Below are 22,191 nucleotides of genomic sequence, written 5' to 3'. Positions count from 1 at the left end.
TCCCACTAGGTCATTGTGAGCATAAAATAAAAATACCTGGAAACCCATTGAAATGTGCCCAAGACTAACTGTGCTATTAGCTACTACTCTAGGTCTAATTAATAGCTAGCTTTCATTAAAGGTCTGGTATGTTCCAGACCCAGGGTCAACGTCTTAGAGGAACTTCCTGGAGTCTCATCACCTTTGGTGGGATAACAATTTCAATTTCCACTCTACTAAGGACAAAACAAAGTGCCCAGGGTAAAAATCACTCTAGAGCTGGGAGCACTTTAAACCTCGAAGTTTAAAGTGCTGCTCAAAATGGTACCAGTTTGTGTTCATTACTGATGGAGGGGCTTGCTTTGTTTCCTTTCTTGCAGGGAATGGCAAAGGGAGGGCCCCAGGTTGGGCCAGGGGATCTAGCTGATACCTCCTTCTCTTCTCACCTAGTGCAAGGGAGAAATAAAATCCAGGTAAAACCCACCTGTGGGTCCCCACTCTGCCCATCTAAGGGTTCAGTGACTGACTCCCACCTCCTCCCCAACCCCCCCTCCCTCCAGTCCTGACTTTAAGCCAGATTTGGAAGCACCTGGAGATAGGCACAGGCCAGAGTGCTGTGTTAAGGCCCTGTTGGGAGGGGGAGCAGACTTGCTCAGACCCCAGCGGTTGCCATTGAGCCCCTTCCCTTCCCGCATCCTGCATAAGGAGCCATCTGTTCTGGGCTGAATAAACAAGTAGAGGGAAGTAGAGCCGGGTCCCCTGCCGCCCAGCCCGACCCCCCGCACAATGCGCCTTTCTCCAAGGAGACGCCACCCGGGCGCCGTGCTCCGTCTGGCCTCCCCTCCTCCTGGCGGCACAGCAAGGCCCACAGACCGACCCCGTGGAAATCAGCTTTGTTTTTTTAAGAAAAAGAAAATAAAAAAGAAATACAACAAAGAACTGAGCGCAGCACACGGTTGAGGGCATGCGGTTTAGCACGCTCAGCTCCCCCTCACCTCCCGCCATCCCCTGGCCCCCAAAGTCTGGCTTCTGGTCCAGGCGAGGCCAGCTCGGGCACAGCGCTGGGAGCCCGCCAGCGCCTCCTACGGACGGTCCCCGCCCAAAGGGTCCGGATTCGGCCCGGCGCGGGCGCCCCGACGGCGCGCTAGGAGCACGGTCCGCAAGGCCGCGCCCCAGCCCGGCCCAGGCCACCAGCGGCCATCACTTCTTGTTGGCCAGTTGATTCTCCAGATCCTCCAAGCGCGCTGTCAACTGGGCCAGTGAGCGGTTAAGGAGGCCTTCGGGGTTGCTGGGTCCCTTCACCTTCCCTCCAGCCCACGCCTCCAGCCCCAAAGGATATGATTCTGCGTCAGGCCCTCGAGCGCCCCCAGCGTGCGGCCCTGGAACTCCACGAGGCTCTCGCATTCGCAGAGGCTCCGCAGTTCGGTCCCAGCGCTGATGCCCTCCTCTGCAGGTAGGGCACAGAGTCAGGGGAAGGAGAAACGGCAGGAGGCCAAGCCGGCCCTGGCCCTGGCTCTCTGTTTACCTCCACTGGGCATATGGGTGAGTATGGGCTTTGGATTTAGACAGACCTCGGCTGAGTTCCAGCCACACCGCTGTCGGGTATTGGAAGACTCATTCAGCCTCTGCAAGCTCGTTAGCTCCTCTGTTATATGGACATAATGAGAAAACCGTTCATTGGCGGTTGTGAGGGTTCAATGATTTTAGAGTGGTGTGTGTGTGTGTGTGTGTGTGTGTGTGTGTGTGTGTGTACACAAGTCCCTGACACACTGTAGGAGTGTAAAAGTCAGGAATGGAAGGGGTCTAAACGAGCAGCTAATTCAGTACCTCTGCAATATTCCTTATAATTATTAGAATTAGCCTCAAGAGAGAGGGGAGAGAGAAATGTACACACACACACTCGCCAGGCTCAGCCCGGCCCTCAGAACCTGATAATCTAAAAGAAGAATCACATCTTGTGCCTGGTTAGAGTCTAAAACCCCTGTGGTGACCACTACCTCCATGCACACAGGGTTCAACCGGCCCCTGCTCCCCCATAGGTAGAGTGGTCCCTTTTCCCTCTGCTGAGGACCGAATGAAGCAGATGGATTACATTTATGGACTACGTCGTCCAAGAAGTACATGTCTTTGTGTAGTTAAAACATTGAGTCCGGCCACTTTGCCAAGTCCATAAAATTGATTTCCAACAAGTTCAAGGGATACATGCTGTAGCTCCACTTACAAATGTTAAATTTGGCGTGCCTTTGAAAGTTTTCCCAAATTATTCTGAACACTGCTAATTTGGGGGAAGGTCACCTAGTTTAGTGCTTCTTGGGCTTTGTCGTGTTAAAGTGCCAATTGTGATTCATTAGGTCTGGAGACTGCCTAGAATCACGGCATTTCTAACAAGCTCTCAGGTGCCTGCCCTGCGGCTGGTCGGAGGACCACACTTTCAGGAGCCAGGCTGTGTCTGGTGAGCCCACCCCTTGCTGTCCCTCTGGTGTGGGGAAGAGTGAGGGGAGGGAAAGAAGAGGTGGGGGAGCTCACCGGGGCAGATGCTGCCTTTGAGGTTCTCCAGCAGGTGCGTCATGGTGCTGAAGTCCGGGGAGTAGGACACGTGCAGCTCCGCGGGCTCCGAAGCGATCTCGCGCAGCTCCTCCTCCACGGCCTTGCCCACGCCCACGGCGTACATGACGATGCCTACGGGACCGGGGACTCAGGGGGCGCCCCCGGCCTCGCGCCCTCCGCACCCCAGCCCAGTCTCCCCCGAGCCAAGCCCACCTTCCTCCTTGGCGCGCGCCGCCCACACTGAGATGTCATCCTGGGAGCGCCCGTCCGTGAAGACCAGGCCGACTCGGGGCACATTGAGCGCGCGAGGCCGGGCACCCTGTGCCTCCGAGAAGCTGTGCTCCACCATGTGGCGAAGCGCCAGGCCGGTCATGGTCCCGCGCTCCATGTACTCAACAGCCAGGACTGCCTGCTTCACCTCGGCGGCCGTGCCGTAGCGACCCAGCGGAAACTCGGTGCGCACGCGGCTGGAGAACTGAACCAGCCCGATGCGCGTGCCCTCGGGGGACACATCCAGGAAGTCCACGATCTGGTTCACGAAGCGCTTCACCAGCTCAAAGTTCTGTGGGCGCACACTCTTGGAGCCATCCACAAGCAGAACAAGGTCCACGTGGCCTTCCCGGCACCCTGCACAGCCAGAAGGCTTGGATGGAGAGGGCAGTGCTTGACTACCAATAGCAACCACAATGACAACCATGACCACTACCGCCGCCACCATCACCCACCTGGCCACTCAGTCACGTTTATAACACATGGGCCGAGTTCAGCTGTGCCTGACAGTGGGAAATCACCAACATCATTTGGGTGGGGGACGGTACTAGGCTTTGACCCCAGAGCCTCAGAAAGCTGGGGCTCTCTACCACTGGGCTAAGTTCCAGCCCCTCCTTTTCTGAGACAGAGTTAGCTATGCCGCCCCTTCCTAGGCTGGCCTCAAACTTGGGATCCTTCTACTTCAACCTCCTGAGTAACTAGGAGTAAATTTTTTGTTTTGTTTTCTTTTTGATAGAGTCTAAATTGCCAGGCTGACCTTGAACTTGTGATCCTCCTGCCTCAGCCTCCAGAGAAGCTGGGACTACAGCCATGCACCTCCATGCCCAGCAAAGCTTCTTTTTAAAAGATAATGATAATTACCACCATTGCTACCCTTTCCTGAGCATCTGCTATGTAGCAGGCACAATTCTAAGCACCACACCAGTATTAATAAAAACATTATTTATTGACAGCTTACTCTGTGTGTGTGTGTGTGTGTGTGTGTGTCCTCAATACAATATGTATATTCTCAAACTTCCTGATAACCTGGAGTTTTATCCCCGTTTTCTATAACCTGAGGTTCTGGAGGATAGAGTGATCTCAGATTCCATAGCTAGCAGTCACTGAGCTGGGACTTGAAGCCAGGTTTGTCTGACCCCCAAACTCCTGCTCCTAATGGCTCTACAGTGTTGCCCACCCTGTTCAGAACGAGGGACTTCACTGGCCCCCGAAGGAGGTTCAACAGAGAAAACGCAATCCCAATCCATGAGGCAATCAGGCTAGAGCGGAGCAACTCAGACGTGCCATCTGCCGCGTTAAGGAAAGTTCTAGATGAGAGGGGAAGGGCGGGGCGATTCCTCCTTCCTGGGGTTATTGAGGAAGGCTGCACAGAGGTGATGGCTTTTTATTTGATCTTTCTTCTGCCTTGAACCATTGTGTCCCCCCACCCCCTAGTGTGATGACCTTAACAGTGGGGTCTTCAGAAGGCAATCAGGATGGGGTGAGATCATAAGGGTAGAGCCCTCAGAAATGCAATCAGTGTCTGATAAGAGTCTCAGGAGAGCCTCCTTCTCCTCCACCCTGCCAGGGCCTAGTGAGAAGCTGTTATCTACCACCCAGGAAGCAGATCCTCACCAGACACTGCGTCTGCCAGCGCCTTGGTCTTGAACTTCTCAGCCTCCAGAACTATGAGAAATAAACGTTGTTTAAGCCACTGCTGTGGGGTGGACATGGTTTGCCCCACAAAGTTCAGGTACTGGAAGGGAGGCAGTGGAACCCTTATGAGGTGTGGCTCAGTAGGAGGTAATGTGGTTACAGGGGCACCACCCTAGAAAGGGATGAATGCCTGCTCCACAGAATGAGGTAGGGCTTCAAGGGACTGGATTATCACTGACAGTAAATAGTTATAAAATAAGTCCACCCCATGTCTTGGACCTCCTCCACATGCCCAACCACCACTCTCATAAAAGCTCCTGACATGATGCCATCAGTTGGAAGGCTCTCATCAGAAACCAAGCAGATGCCAGCACCATGTCTTGCCTCTCCAGGACTGTCGGCTAAATAAACCTCTTTTCTTTATAAATTACCCAACCATGGGTATTTTGTTATAGCCACACAAAGCAGATGAAGACAGCCACTCAGTCTATGGTACTTTGTTATAGCAGCCCATATGGACCAAGACAGTCTTGAAGGACCAGGAGGATGGAGTTTGCCAAGGCAGACAGAACAGTCCAGAAAGTGGGAACAGCGATGCAGAGGCATGATTGCTGAAAAGTTCTCAACACATTGAGGAAGGGGCAGGCCAGCATGACTAAAATGTCTGTATGTGGCAGGAGACAGGCTGATGGGCTTGGCTGAAGCTAGACTGTGATGAGTTAAGTGGTAGTTTCAAAATTTTGACCACAACCCACAGTAAGAAAAAAAATGATAATAATGATACTACATCATGACGCACTTCATATAACTAAAGTTTCGTGAAACAATACTTACCCTTTCTACATGCAGGGAACTCTGTTTTCCCATCCATTCTCCTTTTTAAATGCTGGTTTTAAACCACTAATTTGATTTCATCATCCACTAATGTGGTTGTCGTCACCATTTGAAAAGCTCAGGGGTAAGGTATTGGATCTTTATTCTGTAGGCACTGGCAGAGCCACAGAGGGATTTTAAACCAAGGAAGAATTTGATCCAATACGGATTCCTAAGTTAACCTTGGAGGCAGGAAAGGAGACTGAGGAGAAGGCTGGGAGACAGGCAGGGAGCCCCACCCCCAACAGGCACACCACACGTCCTAGGACCCAGCTCAGGCAGGCGGCAGGGGGCAGAAGCAGACCAAGCTCTCTCACACCCTCGACTCACGGAGGCAGCTCTTGCCGTCCGCCTGGAGTCGCCGTCCCTCTGGGCACAGGCAGCGGTAGGACAGGCCCTCGCTCACACACTGGAACTCGCAGCCGTGGTCGACACCATTGCAAAGGTCCCTGACTTAAAAGAGGGACAGACGGGATGAGTCAGGGTGCTGGCGGCAGATGAGGTCTCCTGCCCCTCCCCAGAGTGCAGGACGCCCTCACCCTGACAGGTCCTCCCGTCGGGCAGCAGAACGTGGCCCTCTCTGCAGCGACACCGTGGCCCACCCAGAGTGCTGACACACTCGTGCTCACAGCTGTGGTTCCCAAAGCCGCAGTGGTTAATGGCTGAAGGGGACAAAGAAACACCAGGATGTCCTTTCTGATCAGAGCCACCAGAGGCCTGGGTCCAGGGGGCTGGTGGGTGGCGGGGGCTGGGACTCACTCACCCCTGCAGCTCCTCTGGTCCTCTTGGAGAACAAAGCCCGCTTGGCAACGACAGAAATAGGAGCCCGGGGAGCTGACACAGTGGTGGTCACAGCCATGGGTCCCTTCAGCACACAGGTCTATGGCTGAGGATGGGAGGGGGTCAGCTCTGGCCCAGAACCGCACTCCTCAGCCCTAGCAGCACGAACACCAGGGAGCCTGTTAAGGATACCCATGCGACCCCAACCCCAAAGACCTAGACCAGTTAGTCTCAGGGGCACCCAGACACCTATAACTTCTGTATGTTTTAGCCTCCTTCCTCGGTGCCAGGCCACCCTCCCTACTGGACACACCCCAGAGCCAGTGTGCCCATTACTGAGCCAGTCATGAGAATGAGAAGCCACAGTCATAGAAGGCAGGGCCCCTGTCTTCCAGATGCTACTGACTTCTAGGGGAGGACAAGGCATGGCCACTTGACCTCTCTGAGCCTCCATTTCTCCATCTGCAAAATGGGAATATAATGGAGGATGGCCATTGTTGTGTACAGTTTCCTTCTGCTAAAGGAAGGCTCTTGCCCTGTTCAGCACCTGGATGGTTTGGAGGTGGGAGGATGGCAGATTAGCGCTGGAAAGGGGGAATCTGCCTTGAAGAAAAAGAACACAAGAGATGGTTTGGAGATCAGCAGCTCTGTGGGCTGAAGGTGCCCGTTAAAAGTCCCTGCAGTGAGCTGACCGACCGGGGGCTTCTAGGAACAAGGGCAGCACACATTCAATTATAAACAATGGGGGTTTTTTCCTTTCTCATTTTTGACTTTATAAGTGTAACTCACATCCCTGGCAGTCATTCTTTAGTAAAATGGATATACACACAGGCGTGCACGCTCGCGCGCGCGCACACACACACACACACACACACACACTTGCATGCCCACAAGCCTATAAAACAATGAAGAGGCTGATTTACATGCATGACACAAGAACCGTATGTACAGGGTCAAAAACTGAGAAAGGACCCAAAATCTAATGAATGCAGCAGAAGAGATCTTGAGGAGGAATTTGAATGTTCACAGTCCTCAAATGGGGAGTTAGAACCAGACTTTAAAAAGTTTCTAGAAACCCAGGTGGCATCTGGGTTTTGAGATCACATGATCTCCTCTTCCAAGTCCTTGTGAGGTCGAGAGCTAATGTTTGGAGTCCTCCTAGCACAATGCCTGATACTAACTTAGCAGTCAGGAATAGCAACAGTCACAATTACAAGAGTAGACCCTTGAACATGTCACAGAGAAAAACCCAATTGTGTAAGCAAGGAATCACGGGCCAGAGCTTCTCAGAAGACAAAAAAATGAAGAACAAAGTCGTGAAAGATGTCTACACTCAGGAGGCTGAGGCAAGAGGATCACGAGTTCAAAGCCAGCCTCAGCAACTTAGTGAGATCTTGTCTCTAACTACAAAATAAAAAGGACTGGGGAGGTGGCTCAGTGGTTAAGCACCTCTGGATTCAATCCCTGATTCCAATGAAGGAAAGAAGGAAGAAAGGAAGGAAAGGTTTGTGGAAGCAGAGGGGAGTAGCAAAGGCTGCCCAGGTGAGCTCTACAGAAACAGCTGAGGTGCAGAGGCAGGAAGAGCAGCATGTGGGGGGACCCCACTAACTGTTGAGGACCCCAACAGTGTCTAAGTAACAGACACGGGGAGGAGACAGAAACACTTTGGGGAGAGGAGTGAAGTGAGTTAGGAGACTGGGCTAAAAGAAGGAAAAGAGGCTACAGAAAGTAGCTTAACTACAGGGTCAAGATTCTTAGCCCTGGTCCCACCAGGACCTGGTGATTTCCTCTTCCCTGGGCCTCTAAGGTGAAAGAGGCCAGTTTTTACTTCCCTTCCAAACTCCTTCGTTCCCACCAATTCTGGAGCTACACAGAGCCAAAGAAGGCTCGGGAGTAGTGAGATGGCAGGGCGGGGTAGTTCTCACCCAAACAGCTCTTGTTATCTGCTGCTAGCTTGTAGCCAGAGTTGCAGGCGCAGTAGAACGTTCCCGGAGCACTGACACACTGGTGTTGGCAGATGTGTCCCCACTCAGCACACAAGTCCTTCCCTAAGGACACACAGCATTAGAATCAGCAGGAGCCAGAAGGGCAAAAGCCTCCAATGAGAGAGCTGGATGGGGTGCGGTCAGAGGCAACAGCATCCTCAAAGAAGGCCTTGGGTGGGAAGTGATTCCTGTGAGGGGGTCTGACCAGGTGGGAGAGCTTAGGCAAAGAGGAGGGCTTGAGCAGCTCCTATGAACAGCCACGTGTCAGTAGGATAGGCAGGACCACACAGGGGTAAGGACGGTGCAGAGAAGCGCTTACAGTGGGCAGAACAACTCAGAATGCTCAGACCCCGCAGCGTTAGTGGACATAGTTAAACGGAGTGGGAGGGGCCATGACCAGGTGGGCGGGGCAGGCCTGCTGCCGGGCCTTGCTCTCAGCTTTGAGGGGTAGTAATTCTTGCTGAAGGCCTTTGGTGTTGGAGTTTGACCCTAAGGTCAGGGTGAACCACACCCCTCCGCCGGGATGGGAAGGGACTCCCTGTGAGGGAACAAGAATCCAAACAGAATTGGAGCCTCGCTCCAGCGCCCGCCCACTCACCGCACAGCCGGCCCTGGAGCTGCAGACCGAACTCCTGGATAAGGTCAAAGGACTCGACCAGGAAGACGTGCTCGTCCAGCGGGGGCGACGCCATGGCGCGCAGGGAGCCCACGTCGGCGCGCTGCACCCCCACCGCGTAAATTTCAATGCCGCGAGCGCGCGCCTGCGCCGCCACCTCGGCCACGCGGTCCTGCGGCCGCCCGTCGGTCACGATGACAGCGACGCGCGGCACGCGCTCCTTCGGCGGGCGCGCCCCTTCTGCCTCGCTGAAGGCCACATTCATGGCGTACTGGATTGCCAGCCCAGTCATGGTACCCTGCGCCAGTGGCACCAGGGCGCGGATGGCGCGCTCCATGTCCTCGCGGCGCGAGAAGGCGCCCAACGGGAAGACGCTCTGCACTTGACTCGAATACTGGATCACGCCGACACGCGTGGCGTTGAGCCCCACGTCGAGGCTGCGGAGGAGGCCCACTAGGAACTGCCGCATTGTCTCGAACTCAAAGGGGCGCACGCTGCGGGAGCTGTCGATCACAAAGACCAAGTCCAGCGGCCCAGTATGGCACTTGGGACCTACAGTGGAGATCAGGAAGGACTTTCTTAGGTTAGCAAAGTCTTACCTCCAAAAAGACACGTCCACCCCCGGAAACCCAAGAGAAATGATGCTATTCCGGTGCAGCAGTGCCCAGCATAGCATTAACCTAGCAAAGGCAGGTTAAACACCCTCCCTCGTCTAGCATTTGCTGAGAAACTGGGCTAGGAGATTGCACACATTCCCATGGACACTTCTGAGGGCTACTCTGGGAAGGCATTATCCATTAAGGAAAGGGCGAGGAGCAGGTGTTGAAAACTCAAATGCCAATAAGGGTCAGACAGGCAACAAAAATGAATGACCTGGCTGGCTTAGGGCCGTGGACACGCGGCTTTACCCCTTCTAAACCGAGCAGCTCCACCCAAAAGTTGCCATGTGCTCACGAGGATCGAATATTATCAGGTCCTTGGATTTTTTTTTAAAAAAAGAAATCCCAAATCAGAATTTGTGTGTGAAATCTCTTAATTTTTCCATGTTTTCAATAAGTTTTTTAAAATCAAACCCTGAATGGACAGTTCTGCATGAACCCAAAACTAAGCCATATCCTAGAGGTGAGGCCCAGAGAGGCAGGCGAAGTGTGAATCTCAAACCCAGTGAGTGCCATACGTTTCCAGGCTCAGGCTTCTCCCCCCCCTTCCCCTCCCCTCCACTCCCCACCCCCCAGTTGGCTGCAAAAGAAGCTTCTTCTCCTCCTCCTCCCGCTGCTGAGGGCGGGGCACCCGCTCACCTGTGGGCTGCTGCTGGGTTTCCCAGGGCTGGAGAAGGAGCAGCAACGTGGCCAGTGGCCAGCAAAGAAGGCCTCTCATATTGCTTGGGGGACAGAGAAGATGTCAGAGCCTGGAGGGAGACATAAATTAGAAAAGCAATAGTATTGACAGAGCTCTTATTCTGGGGAATGGATACTTGAAGGGGAGAGGAGAGGGTCATGGGTTATTTTACTAATCTCTATTTTTGTGTATGGTCCAAACGTTTCTCTCTCTCTCTCTCTCTCTCTCTCTCTCTCTCTCTCTCTCACACACACACACACACACACACACACACACACATGTCATCACACTAGGATTGCTGGGAAACACAAGAGATTCTTTGTAGAACTGTAGAAAGTTATACTTTGTAGGATAGCAGAATAATAAATAAATAGTAGCTTAAATATACAAAATTTTGAAAGAAAAAGGCCTTCCTAAATACCAGGTACAGCGTTAAATGCTTTTCACGCGTTGTAGCATGTAATCCTCTCTCCAGCTCTAACACCAAGGTTGCTGTTGTCCCCACTGCACAGAGGACAAAACTCGGGCGTAGAGAAGTCAAGCCCTGGTACCCAAAGTCGTGCGGCAAGGAAGTGGCTGCGCCAGGATAGTACCCTAGTCTGTCTGGTTCTGGGAGCCAGCCGGAGGGCTCCGTGCCTCTTTTCCCAAGAGGCGAACCTCGGCAGACAGAAACCATTCACCTCCTCGGCCCTCCCCTCCGCACACAGGAGCTTCTGTATGGCTGTCTTTGCAAACCTTTCCCCTACACCGCCCAACCGCAGGTGGCCGCCCCTTTCTCAAGCTCGAGTGTGGGGGTGGTGGGCAGTGATCCGCCAAAGCCCACCACGCACAACCAGGGCCTTGGTGCCTCGGTTCCCCGCCTGCTCTCAGGAGAGGCCGCCAGGGGGCGTCGGGCCTGGCTGCGGCGGTCTAGTGGCCGTGGGAAGCCCACATCTGCCCAGCAGGTGTCCCTGCCCAGAGCAAACAGCCGGCCAGGAGCCCGGAGCCTTGGAGATAAGACCTGCCTGGAATATATCCCGCACGAGGCTCAGGGAGCAGAGTTGTGCAGAGTTCCGGGGACGGTGGCACTGGACGTGCCCAAGGACAGCGAGAGATCAGCCAGGGCCTTGCAGAGTGGCCATGGACCCTATGGGGGCAGCAGGTGAGCCCTCGCCCTCCAGTGGCCCCCGACGACATCCCTTGAGAATAACGGAAGGACCCTCCCCACCCCCTTGAACCCATGGAAAAATTGAGTCCCAGGAAGACAGCCAGCTGAGCTGCAAGGCAGGACTAGAATCCAGGGATCCTGGCTCCCGGCTGGCTCCTAAGCTGCCTAGCTCCCGAGGCCTAGGAGTTACACCTCTTGGCGTTCCTTTCTCTACCCCACCCCTGCGCCCCAAGTTGAGACTGCGGTAGCCATTTTTCTGTTGCTGTTTCTTGGCAGAGAGGGCCACCCCCCCCAACCCAACTCCCCACCCCCCAATTCCATGAATGGGCCTATTCTGAGCAAGGCCAGGGCCTGAGGATCGCTCCAGAAGGCTTTCCCGCCTGGGATTCTTCTCCCCCTTCGCCTTCCAGGCCTAGTGGAGGAACAACAATCTCTCTGGCAGGGCCCACCGTGGCAGGGTGACTAAGCTAAATGTGCCCCTTGGATCTGCAGCTGCTGGTGGAGATGGGAGGGTGGGGAGTGCCTTTTCTTGCTTGGTCACAGCAGAGAGGACCCCTGGGTAGCATGTGGGTAAAAGCCGCAGGGCCCTTTGCCATTCTCCAACCCTTCCTACCTGCCTCTGGAGCCCCCCAAATCCTGATGAGGGTCCCCTTATCCTACTCTTGACCTGAGCCAACATACACTTGGCTCTGCCTCAACCCCAGGAATCCTAGAAAGTCGAAATAGGGACTGTGGAGAAGCCCATCACTCATCCAGCCCCCTACCCCCAGCCTACAGGAAGAACTAAGCCCAGAGAGGACCATGGGGGTCTTCACCCAATGTCACAGCAACGTGGTCACCTGGATGACACTAGAGCCCAGGACTCCTCTGAAGAGTTAATCCTTGGTTAAAGGGAAAGTTTGGCTGATGCACTTAGATTGGGGAAAGTGGACTTGCAAGGGAGGGCGGTCTGTGCAAACTCTTTCAAGGTCCCAAGATTGAACACCGCAGTGCCTGGGCCTGGGGGTGGAAGATTAGGCAAAGGGTGCTCCCTTTTTGTCGGCTTTTCTCGTGAAGACTCGATTTGGAAAGGACCCCACCGAAGATGGAAAGGTCACTGCAGGTCAGATTTAGGCACCGTGGCGGTGCTTCCTGGGTTAATTGCGGTCTCGGGATCGGGCTTGACACGCGCTCCCCTGCAGAACCCTCAGTGCCCCCGGGCCCTCTGACTCACCTGAGCCTGCTGGACAGCTCGGAGGCGCGGCCGCAGATCGGAGCCGACGGGCGGAGCCTCGCGGGCAGTTGGACCAGGTAACGACGTGGGCAGCGCGCCCTAGGTGGGACTGCCAGGCAGCTGGAGCGAGCAGAGGCGGCGGCCGCATTTAACCCAAGGCTGGCGGGTGGGGAGGGGGAGCGCGGGCTGCGACCCTCCCACTGGCAGGGAGCGATCCCGCTTCCCCTGACGACTGGGGCGGGGCAAGCGCAGCGTCCCCTGTCCCTGCCGGGTTGGAGCTGCAGGCGCGAGCTGCCGGGCCGGAATTCCGCTGCAGCTGGAGACGGGCGGCGACACTCGCAGCCGGAATGCGCTGGAAGCCTACGAGGCACTTCCCCGAGGAGAGCCCCAAGAGGCGGAGCGGTCCTGGCTTTGGCCGCCCGACTGCCTGGCCCGACGTCCGAGGGCCCGCCCGACTCTTGCCCTCCGTTGTCCCTTCCAGGAGTGAGGAAAGGCCTTGACTCGGGTCCCACCCAGAGGGTAAAAGGCTCAAACGCACAGCTTCAGGGATAGTGGCTCTCTGGGCCCCAGCTTGCTAGTTCTCAAATTCTCTCCCACCAGAGACTTCTTTACATGCGCCCTGCAGTGGGGCAGGCTTTGGGTGCACCCACCCTCACCCATTCAACCCCCCATGCTGCGAAGCCACCAGAAACCCCGGGCTCTGACCTGGCTTATCCTGCAGCGCCAATGTAATCGACTTTGATTCCCTGTAATCAAGGAAAGGAAAGCCCGCATGGCATTAGGCCCCTTCTCATGGGAGAAAGAGAGGAATGTTGCTTTGGGCATAGAAGACCTCAGCTGCCCCCCATCCCGGGACAGAGTTGGGGTGCTTTTCATTTTTGTGGAGTCTGCTGGCAGGAGGTGAGAGAGCAGCACTCTGGGCCCAGTTCCAGCATTTCCCTTTGGCATTCTGGGGATGGGGAGGCTTAACGACCAGTCCCACATACCCCATCTCAAGGCCAGCATAAGTGGGGCCTCTGTGTCACAGCTATGTCTCCCTGAGGCCCCAGAGTGCCAAGGGGCAGGCAGGAAGCCAGACCCATAGAGTGGCACCTGGGTGGTCCCACTGGGCCCCATGCATGCTTCATTGAGTATCTCAAAGTCCAAATATTTAGCCCACAACTTGCATCTAAGTCCTCTCCTTGGTCTAACACTCCCCCCACACACACACACCTTGATCCCTGGGAAGCAGAATGTATAGTAGCCCCATCCCAATCCCACCCCTGCCCTGCTTCATTTTACTCAACCGCAGTGGTGGGCTATGTGCCACCCATCCGTGACTCTCCCTGCTGTGGGCCTGTCCCACTCCTAGGTCCTCCCCGGAGTGCACCACCATCCTGAGGGAAGGCGTGTGCAGGTGTCTGCAGCAAGGATGTGAACAGACAGTGCGGATCCTACATGCCAAGGTGGCCCAGAAATCATACGGAAACGAGAAGCGGTAGGTGCCTCCATGGCCCTCCCAGCTCCCTGTGGCTTTCAACCCCAGGCACCCCTCTGCCCTCCTGCCAGGGGACTTAGGGCTGAGACCTCAGCTATTGACTGATCAGGGGACCTGGCCCTCTGCCAGCATGCCCCCCACTTTGGTCTATAGCAGAACCTCTACCATCTGCACTCTCTCACTCCACTTGTCATCCATTCAGCCACTTTTGGAGTGCCTGTCATGTGCCAGACTCTGCTGGGCACTGGGCACACAGTGGAACAAGACCCAGTCCCTGCCTTCATGGTATTTTCCTTCTAATGTGAAGAGACAAACTATAACCTCCCCACAAGTCAGCAAATAAGATATTTCCAGATCATGGGGAAAGTTAAAAGGAAAATAAAACAAAGTAATGTCACAGAAATTGAAGCAAGGGTATTTTAGCTTGTTAGATGAAGGAGGAGACTCTAATGTTAAGATGGAACCAGCCATGAGGAAATCCAAGGGAAGAATGTTCCAACTACAAAGAACAAAATAATGCAAAGACCCTGTGGCTATACCAACTATGTTCGAGGCACAAAAGAAGGCCGAATGGCTGGAGGTAGAGGAAGAGGGGGGAGTTATAGGAAAGAGTGGGAGAGGTAAGCAGGGGCCAGATCATGTGAAGACTTGGCATTTTAAGCCACTGGAGGATTTCAAGAACAGGAGTAACATGATTTGACTCATGTTTTTTTAAAAAGCACTTTGTCTGCTGTGTGAAAAATAAGTTGAAGGGTGCAGGAGGACAACAGAGAGGCTGGCTGGAAGGCAGATGCGTGGTGCAGGCAGAGCAGGGGTGGGAGGTGGTAAGAAGCCCGTGGATTCTGGATTCCGGGGGTTTTGAAGGTGGAGTGGGGGTACTTGCAGATGGATTGGGTAAGGGGTGTAAATAAAAGAAAGGTCCGACCTTAATGGGGTTCACAGGAATGGAGGAGCCTAGGGGAGAATGGGAGGCAGAATCAAGGGCTGGGTGGGTTGGTGATGCTTACCAGACAAGCAAGCGGAGAAACGAACCCGGCACTCTCCTGTCTCGGTAGGTTCTTCTGCCCCCCGCCCTGTGTCTACCTCGCGGGTCCCGGCTGGAGGGTGAAGCCAGTGCAGGGTCAAGGTGAGGGCGCCCTCAGGGGACGTGGGTTGCTGGTCTCTGCAGGGAGGACTGCGCTCTGGGCCTGGGAACGGGACGGTTCGCCGGCGCAGCCTCGCTGCACCCTCTGGCGGTGAAAGCTGAGGTTGCCCGGCGCCTGAGTCTTGGGATCCTGAGTCCTTTTAGAGCCGTTCGCGTCCCTGTCCAGCCCACCAGGCGGGGGAGACCGGGCCTACAGTCTGCGGTTACATGGGACTGGACGGCGCGTCCGGCAGCGCGGCCGAGACGCAGAAGCTGAATTTCGAGGAGCAGCCGGACTCCAGGGTGAGAGTGCTCAGGGGGGAGCCCGGTTCCTGCTCCACCCCGCCTTTCTAGAGAGGAGCCCCTGAGCCTCCTTCCTAACCAGAGATAGGCCGGGAGGTCGGGAGGTCGGGAGGTCAGAGGCCAAGCTCCTGGAGCCTCTTGTCACCTCCATGGGCCGGACGTCAGATAACGGGGGGGTGTGTGGAGGAGGGCTGGGATGTGACGGTCCCATGCCTCGAACCTGCAGGAATTCGGTTGTGCCAAGACCCTGTACATCTCCGACGCCGACAAGAGGAAGCACTTCCGCCTGGTGCTGCGGCTGGTGCTGCGAGGGGGCCGCGAGCTGGGCACCTTCCACAGTCGCCTCATCAAGGTCATCTCCAAGCCGTCGCAAAAGAAGCAGTCGCTGAAAAACACCGACCGTGAGCCGAGGAGGGGCCCGACGGCGAGGCAGGGCGGGAGGTGCCACCAAGTCGAGAGCCGCTGAATTGGGAGAGGGACGTGATGGGGGGCGTGGGGCGAGATGTAGGTGTGGGATCCGAGTGACCAGGGCGGCGTCCAGGCGAGAGGAGTCCGGTCTGGATGAGTGGGTGCCGCTTAGGCCTGGAGATGTAGGGAACCAAGGCTGAGGAAAGGGGACGCATAAGCTGGAGTGGGAGTGGGATGAGAGCGGTGCTCAGAAGAGACAAAAACCACTGCGGCTGGCAATCCAGGGACAGATTCAAAGTGAGACGGAAAGGTCTGGGGTTGGCTCAGTGCTTACCTGTGCTAGGCTCCAGTTCAGTTCCCAGCACTGGGAGCGAGGGGGATGGCAATAAAGTGACAGAGAAAATTCAGTTAATAGTATTTGTGGAGCAGGGTGTGGCCTGTGCCTATAATCCCAATTACTCGGGAGGCTGAGGCAGGAGGGTGGTTTGAGTCCAGGAGTTAGAGACTAGCCTAGGCAACATAGTGGAGACCCTATCTTAAAAAAAAAGTATGGAGTGCCTGCTGTTTGCCTGACTTTGTGCTGAGTAGTGCTGGATCGTGTATGATAAGACGGGTGTCTCTTTCTAGAGGAAAGATAGCCTTGCAGAGGAGACATGCACCGTGGATCGCAGAAGCAATTTGAGATACATATGGTCCTGATGTCAAGTGGCAAATCCCAGGCAGGAGCTCTAAGAAAAGGCTGGGAGGGGCGTGTCTGAATTACAATGACACCCCACTCCCATGGCTGGGAGGGAAGGGAGTGAGGGGGCTTTCTGAGCTAGTGACTACTGATATCACCCTGTCTGATGCTCATCCTGTCCCTGTGAAGTAGTTCCTATCATTGTTCCTATATGGTAAATGAAGAACATTGGGTTTCGAATATTCATCCATTCACTTAAGAAATATTTGGAGCTGGGTACTGTGGCACATACCTGTAACCCAGCCACTCAGGAGGATCGCAAATTGAGGCCAGCCTGGGAAACCTTGTCTCAAAACAACAACAACCAAAAAACAAAACAACAACAACAACAAAAAGCAAAATGTGTTGGGGGAAGAACTTCAGGGGTACAATGCTTGCCTAGCCTGCTTGAGGTCCTGGGTTCAATCCCCAGCACTAGAAAACATCAGCACAACAAAGCCTGCAGAATGCCCAGATCCAGGCAGTGTTCTGGCAGGCCCTTGGCATCACAGGAGAGCCAGGGAGGGTGGTGGCACAGTATGATGGTTGAGAGTGCAGCAGATTCCAGCCAGGCACAGTGACGTCTGCCTGTAATCCCAACAGCTAGGGAGGCTGAGGCAGGACGATCTTGAGTTCAAAGCCAACCTCAGAAATTTAGTGAGGTGCCAAGCAACTCAGTGAAACCCTGTCTCTAAATAAAATACAAAAAAGGGCTGGGGTGTGGCTCAGTGGTTAAGCTCCCCTGGGTTCCATCCCCAGTACCATAAATAAATAAATAAATAAATAAATAAATAAAAATCCAAAAAGAGTGCAGATTCCAGAGCTCAGTGGCCTGAGTTTCCAACAAGCTGTCCTACAGCTTGTGAGCTACATGATCTTGAGCAGATTGCTACCTGTAGTAGGGATAGTGTTATCTACCTCAGAAAGTCGTTAAGAGAATCAAATGAGCTAATACATGTAAAAACATTTGGAAAAGTACTTGGCTCACAATAAACACTGCCTCTTATTCTGAGGAGGGCTTGGACAAAGTACAAACGGAGCACCTGCAGTCTGTCCAGCACTGTAAGAAGAAACTGGCCAAGGACCCACCTGTGCCTTCTCTCCAGATGGTCAAAGTAGAGCTTGGCTCTGAGTATGTGCGATAGGCCGGAAGAGAGAAATGTCAAGCCCTAGAAGCTTCGTGCCCGTTTCACACCACGTGGTCTTTGCCTCTGTGTAACTCCACCTGCTTCACGCTCCTGGCTACAAGTGTAACCTCCTCCAAGAAGATCCATAACTCAGCCCTCGTCACATCATATTGCCATTGTATAATTATGACCTTGAGATGGTGACCTCTTCCAAAGCAAAGCCAGGACTAGTTGACATGTTGGAACCCAGTACCCAGCACAGTGCCTGCCACAAAGTAGGCCCTGAGTGACTTGATGAGATGCCCAGGGAGCACAAGGGAGAGGACAAAGGCCAGAGGCTGGACTGCAGCAAGCCCTAGATAAATAGCTGTGAAATAGGAATGCAGTGTGTCCAGGCCAGTGGGCTGGGTGCTGCGGCACATACCGGTAACCCAGGGCATAGGACGGCACAGGGACAAAGGACAGGAGATTGAGTGGCAAGTCCAAGGAACCAGGGCACTGATTCTACCTCCCTTCACAGTGTGCATATCCTCAGGCTCAAAGGTCTCCCTCTTCAACCGCCTGCGCTCCCAGACAGTGTCCACGCGCTACCTCTCTGTGGAGGATGGGGCCTTTGTGGCCAGTGCAAGACAGTGGGCTGCCTTCACGCTCCACCTGGGTAATTATGTCAGCAGGCCCAGGGCCGAGCCCTGCATGTGCATTCACTTATTCAATCTTCACCCCAACCCCTCAAGGAAAGTAAACCTGGCCCTGTGTATCCCATCTTGGAAATAAAAAGGCTTGCCCAGGGTCCCAGTGAGTCAGTGACTGATCCAAGCTACTCTGATTCCAGTGTCCATGCCCGAGTAAGTGTCTGCCCCAGGAGCAGACATTTATAATGATGGCCACATGTGGCCTCCCCAGGACTAGAACCTTCAGTTTAGCAGCTTCCCTGAGGGACCAGCAAGGCCCAGTGTGATGTGAGATGGGGTCAGGGGTAAAAAAGGCAGGGTTTGGAGCACAAGCTTGGGGCCCCTGAAACCCTTCTTCCTTCCTTCCTTCCACCCCCAGCTGATGAGCACTCCACGCAAGGGGACTTCCCACCTCGAGAGGGCTACGTCCGCTATGGCTCCCTGGTGCAGCTTGTCTGCACAGTCACTGGCATCACGCTACCTCCTATGGTATGAGGAAGGAGGGTGTACCTGAAGGGGTCCCAGGATTCATGGAGAGGAAGTGCCCACAGGGGCAGGGTGGGGGTGGTGAGACCCCAAGGGTGAAGGCACCTATTCTCACTCTGGAAACAGTGGGTGGTTGGTGGGTATCTGCCAATGACACCATGGCAATCAGAGGAGCAGAAACTGGCTGGGACGACAGCCTCTGGTCACCTGGACACCTTGCTACCACTCTCCCTACCACCCGTGTGTTGCAGATCATCCGCAAAGTAGCCAAACAGTGTGCTCTCCTCGACGTAGATGAGCCTATCTCTCAACTGCACAAGTGTGCCTTCCAGTTTCCTGGTGGCCCTCCGGAAGGGGGTGGCACCTACTTATGCCTTGCCACAGAGAAGGTGGTGCAATTCCAGGTGAGCAGAGAATATCACAGGAGCATCCTCAAAAGGGAGAACGGGGGGGGGGGGGGGGGAGGTGATATAAGCTGTCATCACCGCGGATGCTGCTTACTGAAGGCCCGCCATGGGAGGTCAGAATCATAGACTATCAGGACAGAATCATAGAATGTAGAAAAAATAATAATTACTGTTATTAAGCAATGCTCCTTCCCTAAGAATATTAAGATCATAGTGATAGGATGTAAAATTACAGAGCATAAGTAAAAACCATAATTGATAATAGTATTAATTATTGTTGAGTAAAGTCTATTAGAATCACAGAATGTTAAGGGAGAATTGCGAAGTGTGGAATATAATAATATTCAGCAATATTATTCCCAAAAGAATATTATCCTAGATTATTGGGAGATAAAATCATAATTTGTAGAGAATAACTATTATTGAACAATATTCCTTTCCAATGAATATTTAAGTCGTCATAGTTTATTAGGGTATAAAATTGAATATTGTTTTAAAAAAATGAAATTATAGGCTGGGCTTGGTGGTACACACTTGTAATTCCAGCCACTTGGGAGGCTGAGACAGAAGGATCTCAAGTTTGAAGGCAGCCTGGGCGATTTAGCCAGACCCTGTCTCAAAGAAAAAACAAAGAGGGCTGGGGATGTGGCTCCTTGGTAGTGTTCCTAGGTTCAATCCCCAGTACCAAAATAGATAAATAAGCTAATTAATTAAACTAAGATTATAGAATCCCACGAAAATAAGGCCATTGGGGACCAGCCGGTGCAGTGAACTTATTTAACTCTAAGTGAGAGGACTCCAGGGCTTCCTCCAGGGCGTGTAGACCCCCGTTGGACCTGACGGGGCCCAGGCCCTAGGTTGGCCACCAGCGACAGAAGCTTCCACCACACCCTCGGTCTCCCCCCAGGCCTCTCCGTGCCCCAAGGAGGCCAACAGGGCGCTGCTCAACGACAGCTCTTGCTGGACGATCATCGGCACCGAGTCGGTGGAGTTCTCCTTCAGCACCAGCCTGGCGTGTCCGCGGGAGCCGGTCACTCCGGTGCCGCTCATCAGCAGCCTCGAGGTGGCCAGGCCCTGGGGGCGCCGGCGGGCGGGCGTAGGGGAGAGGCGGGGGAGCTGGCGGGGGAGGGCAGCGACTTCCGTCCCCTCCCTCATCCCACCGGTGGCGCTCTACCCCAGCTCAGCGGCGGGGGTGACGTGGCCACGCTGGAGCTGCATGGAGAGAACTTCCACGCGGGGCTCAAGGTGTGGTTCGGGGACGTGGAGTCAGAAACCATGTACAGGTGCGGGGCGGACAGGCGGCCCCCGGGCTCGAGGGAGCAGGGACCGGGGCGCACGGGCCATCCAAGTCCCTGTAGCCCTAACCCCTTGGCCCACCCCAGGAGCCCGAGGTCCCTGGTGTGCGTGGTGCCCGACGTGGCGGCCTTCGGCAGCGACTGGCGCTGGCTGCGCACTCCCATCACGGTGCCCGTGAGCCTGGTGCGCGCCGACGGGCTGCTCTACCCCAGCGCCTTCACCTTCACCTACACCCCGGAGTACAGCGCCAGGCCCGGCTCTGCCGGCGCCGCGGAACCCGCCACGGACGCCGACGCGCTCCTGGAGAGCATCCACCACGAGTTCACGCGCACCAACTTCCACCTCTTCATCCAGACGTAGACGAGACCTGCGCCCGCAACTGCTCCAGCTGACAAGTCCTGTTCCCTGGCCCCTATGCTGTGAAAGGGCAAGAAACCTGGCCAGGGAACCGCAGTCTTAAGTGTCACTTGCTTGTCCTTAGGCATGTAGGAAGACACGACCCCAGTGATGCTGTCCATGTTCAGGGTGCATGTTTCTCCCAATCTTTATTTCTTCTTCCTGCCTCTAAATCCCTCTGTCTCTATCATTTATCTGTTATCTGTCTATTTATCTATCTCTGCCTCAGTAACTTTGTCTGGTCCCTGTCCCCTCCGTCGATGTCTTTTCTTTCTCTCACAATTTCACACGCTGGGTGGAGGGATCTGAGCCAAGCCTGGGTCATTTGCCCTCCAGGCATCTGTGTCCCGACTTGAAGAGAAAACACATAATTTCACAAACCCTGCCAGGAGAGAGTCTTCTGAATCACGGCCAGCATGCCCTTGAGCACTGGTTTTGCTTGGAGTACCAGATCTGATCGGCAGCACCAAGTCCTAGAGAACCCGAAGTCACATGTGGACACTGGATCCTCTTGGAGCACTGGTCCTGTTATGGGGCACCGCAATATGCCACTCCCTGAACTCCCCCAGGGCTGGAGCCACCTCTGTACCCTTGCCTGTGTTTGCTCTCTGGCCCACAGCTGTGGTGGCCGAGCAGTGCCCGGGGCAGCAGGCCGGCTTTGCCATCTTAACCATGTCCCCAGTTATTTCTCCTGCAGGCCCAATAGGATGCAGCCGCGAGGATCAGGCATTCCTCTGCTCTTCTAGAATCAGTCTCTGTCCAGAGCAGATTCTGTGGTGCAGAGAGCCTGCCATTTTGATCTTTTCTAGAGGTAACTGGCATCCCTGAGCCCATGTCACTGCCCTGGGGGACCACCTATCAGCTCCAGTGACTAATTACCTTACCAGCTACATCCACATCTCAGGCAAGAATGTACCCCAGGCACAGAGGCAAACATGGTTGCCCTTCAGAAACCCAGACACACCCTTGGGATAAGTGGGCAATAACACAGCCAAAAGAGGGCACTTCTTTGTATGGTCACAATCCATTCTTGACCAGGCTGCCCACATTCTTCTCAGGGAAGGAAAAATAAACAAACCTGTCCGGCAGGACCCTGGCTTGACTATGGGTGCCAAGGACATGGGTGGTGCCAGTTACCTGTACCAGCCCTGGTGGTCCAACAGGGACACCTGGTCTGAAATGGGCTCAGCACTCAAACCCATGAGCCCTTCCTTGACCTCTGAGGAAAAGCTCCTTTCTTATAAAACTCCTCACCCAGCATGTGGAAATTCCCAAACGACTCTGTGGGGAATCCCTTTATGAGCAAATCTCTATTAGGTTTGCTTTTTAGACTCATTGGAGTCCTGATTAAATTCTGTGATCCACCATCAGCAAACCCACCGTGAGGAGCAAGGGA

General features: G+C 54.4%; 2 protein-coding genes across 2 annotated transcripts; one reads left to right on the top strand and one right to left on the bottom strand.

Moving 5' to 3' along the window:
* Nucleotides 1-856: 856 nt before the first annotated feature.
* On the bottom strand, nucleotides 857-15,659 carry Matn4 (matrilin 4). Its single transcript, XM_078052078.1, has 13 exons — nucleotides 14,868-15,659; nucleotides 12,384-13,129; nucleotides 9,984-10,093; nucleotides 8,668-9,237; nucleotides 8,010-8,132; nucleotides 6,068-6,190; nucleotides 5,844-5,966; nucleotides 5,635-5,757; nucleotides 4,411-4,461; nucleotides 2,740-3,153; nucleotides 2,506-2,658; nucleotides 1,320-1,426; nucleotides 857-1,239 (listed from the first exon to the last, which is right to left on the bottom strand). Exons 3-13 carry the CDS (start codon nucleotides 10,060-10,062, stop codon nucleotides 1,180-1,182), a joined length of 1,926 nt encoding a protein of 641 aa, XP_077908204.1. The 5' UTR covers nucleotides 10,063-10,093; nucleotides 12,384-13,129; nucleotides 14,868-15,659; the 3' UTR covers nucleotides 857-1,179.
* Nucleotides 11,143-20,802, top strand: Rbpjl (recombination signal binding protein for immunoglobulin kappa J region like). The gene is made up of 12 exons (XM_078049087.1): nucleotides 11,143-11,164; nucleotides 12,352-12,460; nucleotides 13,735-13,860; nucleotides 14,916-14,986; nucleotides 15,171-15,286; nucleotides 15,513-15,687; nucleotides 18,060-18,197; nucleotides 18,590-18,699; nucleotides 18,948-19,100; nucleotides 20,011-20,166; nucleotides 20,283-20,386; nucleotides 20,486-20,802. Exons 1-12 carry the CDS (start codon nucleotides 11,143-11,145, stop codon nucleotides 20,757-20,759), a joined length of 1,554 nt encoding a protein of 517 aa, XP_077905213.1. The 3' UTR covers nucleotides 20,760-20,802.
* The last annotated feature ends 1,389 nt before the right edge of the window (nucleotides 20,803-22,191 follow it).

This window comes from Ictidomys tridecemlineatus, chromosome 5, assembly GCF_052094955.1.
Source record: "Ictidomys tridecemlineatus isolate mIctTri1 chromosome 5, mIctTri1.hap1, whole genome shotgun sequence".
Taxonomy (NCBI): Eukaryota; Metazoa; Chordata; class Mammalia; order Rodentia; family Sciuridae; genus Ictidomys; species Ictidomys tridecemlineatus.
Note: the sequence above shows the minus strand (reverse complement) of the source record. Positions and strands in the feature narration are given on the sequence as shown.

Excerpts from the sequence above, each read along its gene's own strand:
- Matn4 (XM_078052078.1), bottom strand. The coding sequence starts at position 10,062 with ATGAGAGGCCTTCTTTGCTGGCCACTGGCCACGTTGCTGCTCCTTCTC. Across the intron at positions 6,191-8,009 it reads AGATAACAAGAGCTGTTTGG|CCATAGACCTGTGTGCTGAA; the intron begins GTGAGAACTACC and ends TCCCATCCTCAG. Across the intron at positions 1,427-2,505 it reads CAAAGGCAGCATCTGCCCCG|AGGAGGGCATCAGCGCTGGG; the intron begins GTGAGCTCCCCC and ends CCCTACCTGCAG.
- Rbpjl (XM_078049087.1), top strand. The coding sequence starts at position 11,143 with ATGGACCCTATGGGGGCAGCAG. Across the intron at positions 15,688-18,059 it reads GTCGCTGAAAAACACCGACC|TGTGCATATCCTCAGGCTCA; the intron begins GTGAGCCGAGGA and ends CTCCCTTCACAG. Across the intron at positions 20,387-20,485 it reads GAGTCAGAAACCATGTACAG|GAGCCCGAGGTCCCTGGTGT; the intron begins GTGCGGGGCGGA and ends GGCCCACCCCAG.